The sequence below is a fragment of the Dasypus novemcinctus genome, chromosome 3, assembly GCF_030445035.2.
Source record: "Dasypus novemcinctus isolate mDasNov1 chromosome 3, mDasNov1.1.hap2, whole genome shotgun sequence".
Taxonomy (NCBI): Eukaryota; Metazoa; Chordata; class Mammalia; order Cingulata; family Dasypodidae; genus Dasypus; species Dasypus novemcinctus.
Genome location: NC_080675.1, coordinates 112,277,111 through 112,290,687, shown reverse-complemented (window position 1 = coordinate 112,290,687; position 13,577 = coordinate 112,277,111). Strand labels below are relative to the sequence as shown.

Sequence of the window (13,577 nt, the reverse complement as noted above, 5' to 3'; positions counted from 1 at the left end):
AGAGTCTTTTAAAATCTTGTAGTGTGAATGCTTTTCTGATGCTTATAGAGCAAAGGCCAGCATGATCCCCTGTGTTCCACTTAATTTTCATTGAGCTTCACCCTGCTCTACTGGTGTGAATTTCAAGGAATGAACACATATTTAGCTCAGGCTTTCAAAAATTCATTCTCTTTCACTCCTCTTCCTTCCCCAGTGATGCTCTGTCTAGAACTCCTTTCTTGTACTATTTTGTAGGGAATAAGAAGTATGTGTCTCAAATATAGGAAATATATGAATTAAACCTGGAAAGCCAGCGCTCAACTGTTGAGTCACATCAGCTCCCCTGAGTTTGTTTTTTTGTTTATAGGAGGCATCAGGAATTGAACCCAGAACCTGCCATGTGGGAAGCAGGCTCTCAACCACTTGAGCTACATCCACTCCCTATTTAAGTTTTTTTTTTCTCTTCCCTTCCCCGCCCCGCCCCAGTTGTCTGTTCTCTATGTCCATTTGCTGTGTATTCTTCTATGTCTGCTTCTATTCTTGTCAGCAGCACCGGGAATCTGTGTCTCTTTTTGTTGTGTCATCTTGCTGCGTCAGCCGTTTGTGTGGCCGCCACTCCTGGGCAGGCTGAACTTTTGTGCTGAGCGGCTCTCCTTTATGGGACATACTCCTTGTACGTGGGGCTCCCCTATGTGGGGGACACCCCTGCGTGGCACGGCACTCCTTGTGTGCAGCAGCACTGTGCGTGGGCCAGCTCCACACTGGTCAAGGAAGCCCTAGGTTTGAACCGTGGACCTCCTATGTGGTAGGTGGACACTCTATCCATTGAGCCAAGTCTGCTTCCCGCCTATTTATGTTTTAAACCCTGTTCTTTATTAAATGATTAGAGAGCTTTGACTGGCAGAATTCTCCAAACAGGAAGTTTTTGAAAACTCTTCCACTAAATTTTATTTTTCAGCTATAATATATCTGTCATCATTTCTTGAGATAGTGAGCACTGTCAGTACCTCTTATAGAAAGATCTGGGAAGCCATTGTGTTCATGGTTTTTCCTGTATTTTATTTTCCCTCTTTTTATTTAAAAATACGTATTACTTAAAATACGTGTAAAAATAGAATTCATATAGTCTAGCAGTTGATCTATAAACACTACTCAGCATTTAAAGTGAGACCTTTTCTCTTTAAGTTTGATATATTTAAGAACATAAGCAGAAAATTAATTTCTAGGTAAAGAAGACCTGGTTTTAACTTAAGTATTCATTTTTTAAATTTTAAATAAGACATGGACAGCAGAGCATGGCCCTTGTTAAATGAGTAAGTCTGTGTCGGGGAGATGTGTGTGTTCCCTGCTACACTGTGGCAAAGAGTGTGCCGCTGTGGAGCCTATCTTCCTGGCTTATTTATTTGCACTTCAGACCTTTGCATGGTGCCAAAGTTTCTTTCTAAAAGGCTAACTTCACTACTATGTGTATATGGTGGTGCTGGCAGTAAGATGCACACACCTACCAGTATCTACAGGGTAATAGGACACTCAGAAGCATGAGAAAGGGATAGCAGAATAGCAAAAGCTGGGACCTCATTATAACTCAAGTCACATCATCTATAGTGTGCCATTCTATTTTATCCCTATCACCCCTCTCCCTGCCACTACCACACATCCTTTTCAGTGGTGTTTAAGGTATCTTTTGTTTTCTTCCATGTGAAACATTAAATTTTTCTGTATCTAGCATTGTCTCGCAGTTCCTATTATGTTAAAGGAATAACATGATAATGTACCCAGGACCACCTATACTAAGGAATATTTGATGGAACCAGTGTTAAGAGGATATCAAATAGAAAGTATATATTGAACAAATGTTCTGGGGTAGTCAGGATTTCTCTTAAGTGAAGTCAATATTTTGAACTAGTGAATTTTTTTTTTAATCCAAAATCAGAAAGCTACAAATCTCCTTGACTTAGTGACTTCAGTGACACCATCTTAATATAGCTCATATAAGACAAGTGGATTTGTTCTAGTTTGGGAATGACCTCCCCTTAGGAATAGAATTATCATTTAAATAGATAGACTTATTGAAGGAAATGATCATTCTTTCATCTTCTGCTGTATTCTCCTGAGGTGAAGTAAAAAACAGGCTTCTGTTGAATTTTGCCATTTCAGGTTGCTCAAAATGAGGATAACTTGAAGAAATCCCTGGCAAAGACATTGTTTAGGTACTGCTCTTTAGAAGTTAGTAAAGAATTCAAAACTCTTTAGGTCAGTTAACTGCTGCTGCATCAACTTGTCTGCCCAGGAGTGTTCTGGGTGGCAGTAGGTGCCCTAGCTTGCAACCCTGAATTGTTTCTGCATCTTCTGTCTTCTCTTCTCCTAAGCCCCCAGATGGGGCAGGAGGAGCTGTTGCTAGTATCAGAAATACATTTTCAAGAAAATAAAAAATTTAGCTGAATTTTTTATCTTCATCTGTGGATGATCAGCAATGAGATTTTTTTTCCTTTGTAATATTCCTTAGCTCTTAAGTATTCAGTATGGAAAGAACAGGGTGACACCCACCCTTTAATAGTCTTCTGATAGTCCTTGTACTACATAAACATGTAGAAGGACAGATGAACTTCCGTGCAGATGCTAGCCAACATAAAATTGAGAACTCAGATGTTGCTGAAAAACTCTTAATCAGAAGGTTAAAATTCTTTTCTGAGTAATGACAGAGGCATCATCATCTACAGAAAACAACAAAACTTGTCGAAGTTACCTAGGTCCAGCTTTGTAATAAAGTATGAAGACTAACATACTGTGAAACAGAGCCCGATTATACTGGAGAACTGTTAAAACCTTTAATTTTTTTCACGACCATTATTTAGAAGATGTTGTTTGGTTCACGGAAGCAGATAATGGTGTATGTTCTACTAGGCCTTTTGAAATGCCTTGTCTCAGACTTTGATCCTGAAGAACACATTTACTTTGAGAGAAAATGTAAGCCCTTATAAAAAAGGTCTATATGAGTAGAGGAGCAGGGTATGTACTAAGCAAAGAAACCTTGGACTACCTTGTGTATCATCTTCATATTATTTATGGAGATCATCAGCCTGCCCTATTTGAGAAACCAGTAAAACAAGTGAGTGAAATAATCAAGAATGAATATCCAAATGTAAATTTGGAATCACTTGAAAGAGAAGCAGTATAAACAGAGGGAAAATCACATTGCACTGAAGAAGGAACTTCTATATCTCTGATAAAGAACACTGTAATCCCACTGAGAAATTCTTAAAATCTTTATGAATGGCTGTTAATTGAATCTTTAACATGATCTTTGAAGTCTGTTAAAATGTATTTTTGATACAATAATAGAACTGAAAATAGTGGTCAGGTAGAGGAACTAAAGAGGTATTGTTTCCTCTTTCTGATCACTTGTATTGAAGTCACCAAATAAATAAAAAAGCTAATAACCTTGCTAGATCTGTACTCCACTATATTAGCATGCACACAATGCTAAACAGATCTGACTTAAAGAAACATTTAGAAAGAAATTTTGTTGCTCACTGTTCTTAAAAAGTCCTTAGTTTGCATCTGCTGTATAATATAAATCAGAATTTCACACACACGCCCTTTTGTCTAATGAAAGTTTTGCTATTTTATAATTGGCAGTATCTCTTCCAGAAAAGGGTAGAATAGAAATGACCCATGTTTTAAGTACGATAGTGAAAGCACATTTTGCAATTAGCATGGTCCTTGACTGCATTATATACTTAATTTTCATTAAGGTTACTTTAGAATTAATAGTATTTGCTTTTTAAAAAAGTCTTTGAGTGAGATGTTTAATATGTGGCATTTCTTTTTCCATTTTGCTTACATCAAATATAATTATTCAGTGGCACTAATTTCTATTTCTGTTTTATAGTCTCTTGTTTTCAGCAGCCACTGTAAAGCAGTGAGTGGCTACTCAGACCAGGTTATCCATCAGCGGAGATCAGCTACCTCTTCACTTCGTTGCTGCCTGCTCACGGAGATGCCATCTTTTTTATGTGTGGCCAGTCCACGAGTAAGTGTCATGGGAGGACTAGGCAAACTAGATGGTATTTAAAGAAATTAACCAAATTTCAAGGAATTCATTTTGGGAAGTGGCTGTAGCCCAGTGGTTGAGTGCCTGCTTCCCATGTATGAGGTTCTGGGTTCAATCCCAGTACTTCCTAAAAGTAAATAAATAAAACCAAAAAAAGTGGCAAAAGAGTAGATATTCTTGAGGCCCTCTGCCCTTAAAAGACTGCAAAAAAAAAAAAGGAATCCATTTCTTAAACAGAACTCTTGGTTATTTGGGCCTTGAGAAACATGCAGATCCTCATTATTTAAAAAGGAGAGCATTCACTGTTCTGGCCTTGCTAAGACAGCACAGATAGTTATGAGATGGATAGGGGTGGCTTCTTTCCCTGACCACGTCTCTCTTGTGTAGGTTTTCTCATTTAGTCAGGGGCTCTGAACTACAGTGGGAACAAGCCATCTGTCAGGTAGATTATCACCCAACAGCAGGGTCAGGGGCAGCAGAATATTTGAAAAGGAGAGGGAACTATTTGTCACATGTATTGAGGTTTTTGAGGGTTTCTCATAGGGAGGGGGCCAGATGGAATGGGGGTAGGGGGATTTGATCTGGTCTTATCGCCTGAGTACAGTCTCCAAATAACAAAAGGAAACATAACACGCCAGCATCGAGAAACTTCTCAGTCTGGCATTTTCTTGCTTTCCTAAGCAGCCTTGCCAAAACTGCGGTTCTCAAGTATGTTCCATCTGAATAGTGACTGCTGCAACTTACCCCATTCAGCAGTCTTACTCTTATTTGGAGGTACTTTCTATTGCAGTTTCCACTTGGAGCAGCTGTCTGGATCCTTTCTAATAGTCTTTTGATCAGAACAGAGCACACCTGAGAATGCCACCACCCTCACTGCAAAGGCTCTCCTTGGCTCACTGGGCTTGTTTACTTTGTTTACATCTTCTATTCCATTTCTGACCTTGTTGGTCAGAGCCAAGCAAAAGCTCTCTTCTTGCATCTACAAAGAAGTGTATGAAGAGAGAGAGGCAGAATAGAGATGTCACCAGACTGGTAGGACAAAGAGTTTCTGTCTTCCAACCTTGTTGGGTTCCTTTTGCCCTAAGGGGCAACTTTACATTAGCCAGTATGCTCTATGTGCCTTACCTTTTTTTTAATCCATCTGTATATGTATCTTGTTTTCTCAACTTAACGCAGCAAGTCTGCTGTTTTCAGAATTCAGAGTAGGAGCAACTTTCCAAATCTTCCTTAGTGATACTTTTCTATAATTATTTATATCAGTTTACATCCTTTATTAGGTTTATCGAAGGACAGAATATGGCAGAGAGTCCAAAGAGAGATGATGAATAGAAATGAGGTGATGGTATTGAGTCCCATTGACTCCTACCTGCCTAGAATTATTTCTCCTGGTCATGTGCTGCATGAACTTGGTTCCCTTGCCATTATCAACTTTGTTTAGTTTACATTGGCTGTTGACAAACTATTTGGATTTTGTATGTAGAGATTTTGGTGCACCCAAAATCTTTATAACCAACTACTCTCAAGAGCAACCCCAGTCTCCCATCATACTACACGTACACCCCAAATGTACTAGTTCAGTTTTGTTTTCATAGAAACCATAAGTAAATTATCACAACCAGTGCTGCTGTTTGCCTAAAGAACAATTAATTGTAGTTTGAAGAAGACTTTAATAGCCATAAATGTATGATGGCAGACAAGGGCAAGGGAGCAAGAGAAAGCTCATTTCATTTGGCTGAAGGGCTACTTTCCAGCACTCTCTTTTCCTTCTCAGGTCTTCTACCTATATTGGTCTTAATAGAGTTTCTTCACATCGCATTTGTAAATGGGCTTAATTATACTGTGGTTATGAGAATAGGAGGAAGAGTTTTAAACGTCTCTGAATATTTCAAACATGCATAAGCTTTCACCTTCCATATCAGGCGTAGCATACAAATAAGGCAGCATTTCATGAGGTGCCTTAATTATTTTATATTGATTTTCTCCTTCTCTGATGGAGAGTAAGACAAACTGATTTCCTTTGAAGCCTCAACCCTGGCCTTGAATTAGAAAACAAATTAATTTCTGGCATATGCTATGAAAACTTAAGGTCAATTTGGGAAGAACTGTGCCACTGAGAAAGGAATTATAGGGACTGTTTTCTCATTAGCTGAGGGAATAATTCTACAGATTTAATAAACTAAGATCCCAGGAATTCATATTACCAAATAACTCAAGCGCTTGGAGCGGTTACGCTTCCTAGAGCCTAGAGCAAGAATACACATGTTCTCAGGAAAGAACGCGCTAAATGATTGAGGAGGCAGCCCATTAAGGTACTATAGTTTAGAATGTCAGTGAAGCAAGAAATGGGTTTGCTCATGTGGGACTAAAAGGAATGTGTATTCCCATTTGTGGGGAGGGAAGAATGGTATGTCATGCTTCTTCTCCCCCTGCTTCTGAGCACTCAGGTAAGGTCACTTACGGTTTCCAGGATGAGTGAAGGTTGTTTAGGATAGAGTTGGTTGGAAAGCAGGATTTATTCTAAATCAAAATAGACTTTTTGCCCCCATTTGGACTTCACGAGTTCATTGCTTATGTACTTAGTGCATGACATATCTTGACCCAGGGCTCTTGGCCAAAAAATATATATATGCTTATAATATATCAGAATATATTTCACTAAGAACCGAGCCTTGCACACCTCTCAGTATGCAACCTGGACTTGGAAGGATATTAGGAAAATGAAAATTGAAAAATAGCTGAAAGTTCTCAGCTGGAAAGTGTTTTTAAACCAAAAGAGTGCCTAGAAATGAATCTCAGGCAGGAAAAACATTCTTCTTTGTGTCCCTGTTCTACCCCTATTCCTCATGCTGAGTTCTAACTTTCGAATTTTGTTCTTGGAAGTATGTGCCCATAGTCTGTATGTCTATGAGAAATTCCAGTATCTAAGTTCTCCTTTTCTGCCAGGAAAAAACAATACATCAAAGCAGTTATCTTTTGAGTGTAAAGTTGGTTAGTATGAGTCTCCGATTAGAAAAGACTAAGTATGCTTTACTCTTCACTGTGTGCAGGCTGTTTGAGATATAGAACTGGCCTTACTTCTGTAGTCCAGGTCACTGTTTCTTTAACCTTTTTCATGGCTGTGTAGCTGCTGATTGTGAGATTCTGAAAATCACGTTGTAGATGCATATTGTCTGCTCAGGTACAGCATTTGCTGGGCTACTGCCAGGACAGATCATAGCAGGGAGAGACCCAGTTTTTATCCACCTGTCTTTATTTACTTATGCTCAGATTTCAGTGGGAAAAGTGAGTGCCTTGGAAGCAAAAGAGCACAATTCTGTGCTTGCTTCGGCAGCACCATAATACTAAAACTGGAACCATACAAAGATTAGCATGGCCCTTGCACAAGGATAACATGGAGATTCGTGAAGAGTTCCATATTAAAAAAAAAAAAAAAAAAAGTACACTCTTTGGGAGAGGATAAAGATGATATGAGATTACCAAAACCTCCTGGTATTAGCTGAATATGGTGTGCCTAACTGGGTTGTGATGCTGTCTTTGCTGTGACCTTCTGTAGTTTTGCATCTGAACCGTAGATGGCACTGCTCCCTAGCAAACCCAGTTCAGATTCACCTACAATCCAGAGTGGTTTATTCTCTGAATATTGGTGAAATGATGCTATTTCTCTGGTCTTGGTATCTCCTGGTCCCCAGTAGAGGTACCTGCAGTCTCATAGTCTCGATAGACAACTGACTATATATCCCAGGGCAGTATTTCTCAAGGTATGACTTGAGGTCCCTGGGTACTTGGTGAATGCCTACATCTGTTGGCCTCTCCTCAGACCTTTGGGATCAAAATGTATGTTTTTGACCAATTTCCAGGGAGGTCCTGATGCATACAGAAGCTTGAGAACCATCACCATAAACGTTGATCAGCATAAATATAGAAAAGTTAATAGCAGGTTGGAGAGATTTTATAAAACTGAGAAATAATAGCACTACCTAACAAGGAGCTGTACAGTAGTGTTTTCCATTCTCCTCTCTCCATACTTATATGCCCTTGCTCCTCGTACCCATCTCTTGGTCTTGCTCTGAGGTTCTTAATAAGCAATTTACTGCTTATAATGGGCTTTTAGCATTTTTATCAACCTGGGCTTGGCAGATAATCACAGCCTCCAAATTTTAACAAAAGGTAGGCTTGTCATCTTCAGCAGTCGTCTTATCATACAATTTCACAGTCATCTTGAATACACAGCTCCTTGTTAGAGTGGGAATGAACCCATAAAGCCTCTGATTCTAAATTGGCAGGAACCTTCTATTCTGCGGGGGAGGGGCAGGCAACATCTGAGTGTTGTTGGGCTGTACCTTGTAGTGAGATAAGAATTTGTGCACTGCCTTTGCCCTAGCCAGGAAATGAATCTGCTACTCTGACCATTGCTCTCCCATCCTCACCTTCCCCCCTCATCCCCCCAGCTTATGACCTGAAAGGAAGGTTCTTTTATCTTCCCTTTCTTCCCATTAGGTTTGTCAGTCAGCAACCTGGTCAAGGAATAGGAGGGAAAAAGTGTTGATAAACTTGGAAGCTTTGCCACGAAAGCATTAAAGATAGCTTCAATGATTTCTTATTAGCCCTGGTTAACCCATCCTGTGTGTGGCTAAAAGAACTTTTCCAAAAACAATATCTAACACTGAAGCGAAATGGCAAAGGGAATCAGATATAAAGAATTATTCCTGACCTGGTTTCCTAGTTTGCTATCTGTAAACCCCACCTCTCTTTGGATCTTCAGTTTGTTTACAGATTCATGTTATAGGAAGTTAACTTTTGACCTGGGGAAGCTCACTAAGTCCGCTATTAGGGACAGCTCACTTTGTCAGAACCAGGGCAGTTAAAACCACTAGCCTAAGAATTAGCCAATACTGGTCAGATGTCAGAGTTGAGATACCCAAAAGGTTTTATATGTGGAAAATGTGAAAGAATATGCATCCCTTTCACCACAGGTCACCGCAGTGCCATTGGAGTCTTACTGCAATGATCGAAGTGCAGAATACGAGCGGCGGGTACTGAAGGAAGGAGGGAGTCTGGCAGCGAAGCAGTGTTTGTTGAATGGGACCCCTGAACTGGCTACAGACTGGCTAAATCGATGGTCCCAGTTCTTCCCAGAGCCACCTGGAGGACTATGTAGCATCAGACCCCAGAACGGCTGGTCTTTCATCAGGATTCCAGGTGAGTCTTCCGCCTCTTAGAATATGTTCCCAGCTTTGACAAGGGGAGAATTAATGAAGTATTCCATGTGGTGATTTCACATATTTGGATTTCAAAGTTCTTAAGGCATCTACATCCTCTCTTGTTTGTTCCTTTCTTTTTCTCACTTGATATCATGTAAGTAAGAATGTTTAAATAACTTGTGACTTGAGTAGACAGAGAAGTGTTTTCTAAGTTTGTGCTTAAATACTTTCCTTTGACGAGCCTAGGGATGAGAAGGTATGCCATTCTAAAAAAAATGTAGAAGTAAACTCTTTAGGAAAGTCTCATCTGGTTGAGTGAGTTACAGTTGTCTTGTCCCATAGCCCAGTGGAATGAATGAGGATGTCGTCACTCTGCAAAAAGCCTAGTTTAAGTAACATAAACAGAGTCCTGCACGAAGCACTAGAGATCTGAATGATAGCAAGAGGAAAACCAATGCTTGTTTTGTGCCAAAATGCTAATGGGTTCCCAGACCTCTTAGGGTCAAGGTCAAGGGTTGAAAGAAAACTAGGTTTTCATCTTTGTGTTAGTGAGACTACTTTTAAGGAAACTGAACAGAGATGGTTATAGGCTTGTGTTCTTTGCTTACACCTGCTGAGAAACTGAAGAGTGGTAATTTAGGGCTACACTAATAGTTTTGGTTGTCCACACTCTTTTTGGCACATGATAGAAGTAAACTCAAGTGCCATTAAGCATTCAGAAGGGAGATTTTGTTATTTGTGAGTTTTAAGACCTGTTTTTTCCATTTACTGTTAATTTTACAAAGTTTCAGGGGGCATTGGGTCAACCTGTTAGTAGTTGTGGGAGTTCTTTGAACTGGGAGATGCATTTTTAGAGATATGAAAATGATACTGTAAATGGCCAGAACACAAGGAAACAGAGGCTAAAGGTGTTTTGTTTGAAAATAAGAGGGAAGGCCAAAGTGTAAAGCAAGCCTGAATACTAGTGGGAATATAAGGGTAGGCTCCAACAGGTATGGAAACCACAGAAGCCCAGGCAGGAAGTGAAAGAAATGAGTATTGAAAAAAACAAGATAGCACCTTATTTTCTCTTTTCTCCCTTCTTCATTCTTGCTCCTCCTTTCCCAGTTCAAGAGTCGCAGGCTTATTGCTGGCGCTGTGGGAATCTCTTGTGGCTTTTCCTGTTCTTTGAAAGAAAAATGGACCTTGTTTAAATAGCAGGAAGTGTCTGAGTTCTTTTAGCATCGATAAAAAGCACCAGCCTCACTGGCTGTTTACTGTGAGAACCAACCAGCTCCTCACTGACCCCATTGTGCTCTGTAGACTGGCTGGGATGAGGTGGGGGTGATCTCTAGAACTTGTATTTCATCTCTCTTTGCTCTATACTTTTACATTTTCTGTTTTCCCTGGGAAGGGTTGGTTCCATTACATTCCTTGAAATACTACCCAGTGAGTTTAGCACCTTGCATGAGTTTCCATGTTTCACCAGGAGAACAACGTACAACTCCCTTCCAAATTGAGTCCATCGCCACTCCCCTCACCCCCACTCCACTTGGAAAAAAGAGAGATCATTACTTCTGTTTCACTGATTTTACTGCTTGTAGGTTTCCTTTATTTTGTTTTCTTTCTAAACAGAATATTAAATTGTGGCTGGTAAGAACCCTGTATCTACATGAAAATACCGTAAGATTGTGTAGACTATTGGTCAAAATAGGATAGGTCTGTTCATTTCAACTTCTTTTTATAGTAATTATGTTTTAATTAATATAATATTTCAACATTGTTTGAGCTTCAATTTTAAGAAAGTGGCTGGGCACATGTTTGGCTTGACAGAATCAGGCTGATTTCTCGGGATTTGTGCTCCTCCTGGCTCCGTGCCTTGTTTAGCACCAGGTGGTGCTCTTGTCTAACACAACTTTGATAGCTCTTAAGGAATTAGGCAGTGTATTTCAGGCCCAGAAGATACCAACATGTGCAGAGAAATCTATTTGCTTAAGTCTTTCAAGACTATTGCTGAAGTCTGTTTCTTCTTAGGCCTTTTCCTTCAAGAATTTTAGGCTAAAGGCAGTCCAGGGAAGTCAAGTCTGGGGAGTGGGTGTAGCCTAGTGATTGAGTGCCTGACTGCCATGTATGAGGTCCCAGATTCAATCCCCGATACCTCCTAAGGAAAAAAAAAAAAGTTACAAGTCCATCCACTTCCACCTCCCCCATCTACACAATAACTAATCAACACCAGCCATCACTCTTTCAGGCACATCAGAGCTCTTTCCTTATAGGTTGTATACATATCTTTATCACTGAACTTTCCTAGCCCTGAGAATATGTTCATTCTGGTTAGCTTAGCTGCACAGTAGATATGACAGGCAGGAGTGTGTGAAAACCAGTTGTGACTGTGAGATGAATTGAAGCTTCTCAAAATTCAGACACAGGACAGGTTTGTATATGCTTAAATATTTGTGCTGAGGGAGTAGGTCTGAAATGAGAAAAAAAGGAAGCAGGATGCAGAGATCTGATGAGCTGAGCTTGCTCACTTTCATTCAATGGCTAAAAAATATATAGGCTACTTTGGAGAAAGGGTAATTGTGACAAGAATAAAACCTTGAACCTTTTATGAAATTGTTGCTGTCTGATCAGACTAGATATTTATACAGGCTCCCTAATCTGGTGCCAGGCAGAGGGCTTAGCAGTCAGTCTGTCCCAGCTGCAGTCATTTGATTGTGTTAGTAACGATACCCACAAGAAGAGCATTTCAATAATCTAAACAGGACCAAACAAAGAAACTGAACAAAGGTGTGTAGCACAGCAACAGGGAGGGGGTTACAGAGGGAAAGATGTGGCCTGGCAGTGTTCCGAAGGTGGGAAAAGGCAGGCCACAGTGGAGTAAACATCTAAGACCTATGGCTTTGTAGCAAAAACAGAGTGGCTGATGATTTGTTATGGTGCTGTCAGCACATCCGTTCTTGTTCGGTTTATACAATAATTGTACACTTGGCAAATAGTGGCAAGACCAGAAAAATGACTGTTGAGAACTCTTAGCTTGTCCTCAACAGAAGTTGTCTTTTCAAACCCGGAAACTAAAGATGGGCAGTGTATTTTTCTTAATGGTTTTCTTTTTTACTTTTAGTTGTTATCTATGTAATATCTCTATCCTTTCCCTCTCCCTTTTTGTGTCTCACAGCCACTTAAGTCCCCCAGCCCCTTAAGCCTCATCTCTTCCCCTCTTAATGGCAGCAATTGTTCAAGACATGTTTATGAACCCAGTCTGCAAACAGGAAACTCTACTTCCTGAAATATTATGGGAGTTGAATGATACTGAATGGATAGGAGATGAAAATCTGTGAGTTGTGTTCTTTAAAGATCTCTGACTGAAATGCTTAAAAAAAAGGAAAGAGGAAGGAGAAGGCACAAGTTAGTGAGTGAAAGCAGCTTCATTTCACAAGAGACCCAAGACCCAAAGTCATTCTTTCTGAAAAGTCAAACAAACCCTGGTGTCTTTATTGAATTACATCTTGGAATAATGGCATTTACCAGTCAGCCTATGTGAAATCATCCAGGAGAGAGTGTTTTTGTTTTTTGTTTTTTAAAGGTAGAGTATGTTTATTTGCATCTTTTGGTGTTTTCAGTGTTTCCAATGACAAGCAAGTGTAGTCCTTGTTTCTAAACATTCTTTTCTTTTCAAGAGGAAAACCATTTAATCACAAAACCATAGAAAATAGATTTCTCAGGTCCCTTATAGCAAATGTGATGTGGATATCTCCCTTAGAGTGAAATAGCAACATGTACCTGGTAGCCCTTGAGTACGGATGTGGAGCAGGGAAGCTTTCAAATGGTTTAACAGCAGATACCTAATTGGGAGTTGTCAGTTGGGAGGGAACCTGCCCTCTTTCAGGATATTTCTTCCCAGAGCATATTGGAATCATGGTTTAAGAGTATTTTGCATTATTCCTCTAGAGCACTTTCCTGCTCTCGTAGTCACAAGTATCCTGGGTGTAGCAATTTTGGCTGCATACATACAGCTTTGCAGTCAGTGATTTTGCTGCTTCAATTAAATATGCTTCCCCACCCCTACCCCCTTTTTCTTCTCCCCAGGCAAGGAGAGCCTCATCACTGACAGTGGAAAGCTGTATGCCCTTGATGTACTGCTGACTCGACTCAAGTCCCAAGGACATAGGGTCCTTATCTACTCCCAGATGACCAGGATGATAGACCTGCTGGAGGTAGGAGAGAAGGACCTTGGGGTTCCTAGGACAGCATGACATTTAACTGATAGGAATCATATGTCTATGACTAATGTTAGTCCTGTTTAATGGGAACTCCAAACCTCCTCTTTGTGATTTTATAGTCTGTAAGGGGAGCAGAAGCAG

The 13,577-nt window shown here is 40.1% G+C and overlaps 1 protein-coding gene and 1 non-coding gene across 3 annotated transcripts in view; both read left to right on the top strand.

Moving 5' to 3' along the window:
* Window positions 1-13,577, top strand: part of INO80 (INO80 complex ATPase subunit) — a 114,734-nt gene that overhangs the window by 63,522 nt on the left and 37,635 nt on the right. For both annotated transcript variants that reach the window (XR_011648411.1, XM_004481521.5), the window contains exons 25-27: window positions 3,872-4,012; window positions 9,007-9,232; window positions 13,303-13,430. Coding sequence is in view for 1 of the 2 variants with exons in the window: in XM_004481521.5 (XP_004481578.1) it covers window positions 3,872-4,012; window positions 9,007-9,232; window positions 13,303-13,430 (495 nt within the window). In the remaining variant the exon portion in view is untranslated. The remainder of the gene's footprint in view (window positions 1-3,871; window positions 4,013-9,006; window positions 9,233-13,302; window positions 13,431-13,577) is intronic.
* Window positions 7,349-7,454, top strand: LOC111761390 (U6 spliceosomal RNA). Its single transcript, XR_002794769.1, has one exon. It is a non-coding gene; the product is annotated as a U6 spliceosomal RNA (small nuclear RNA).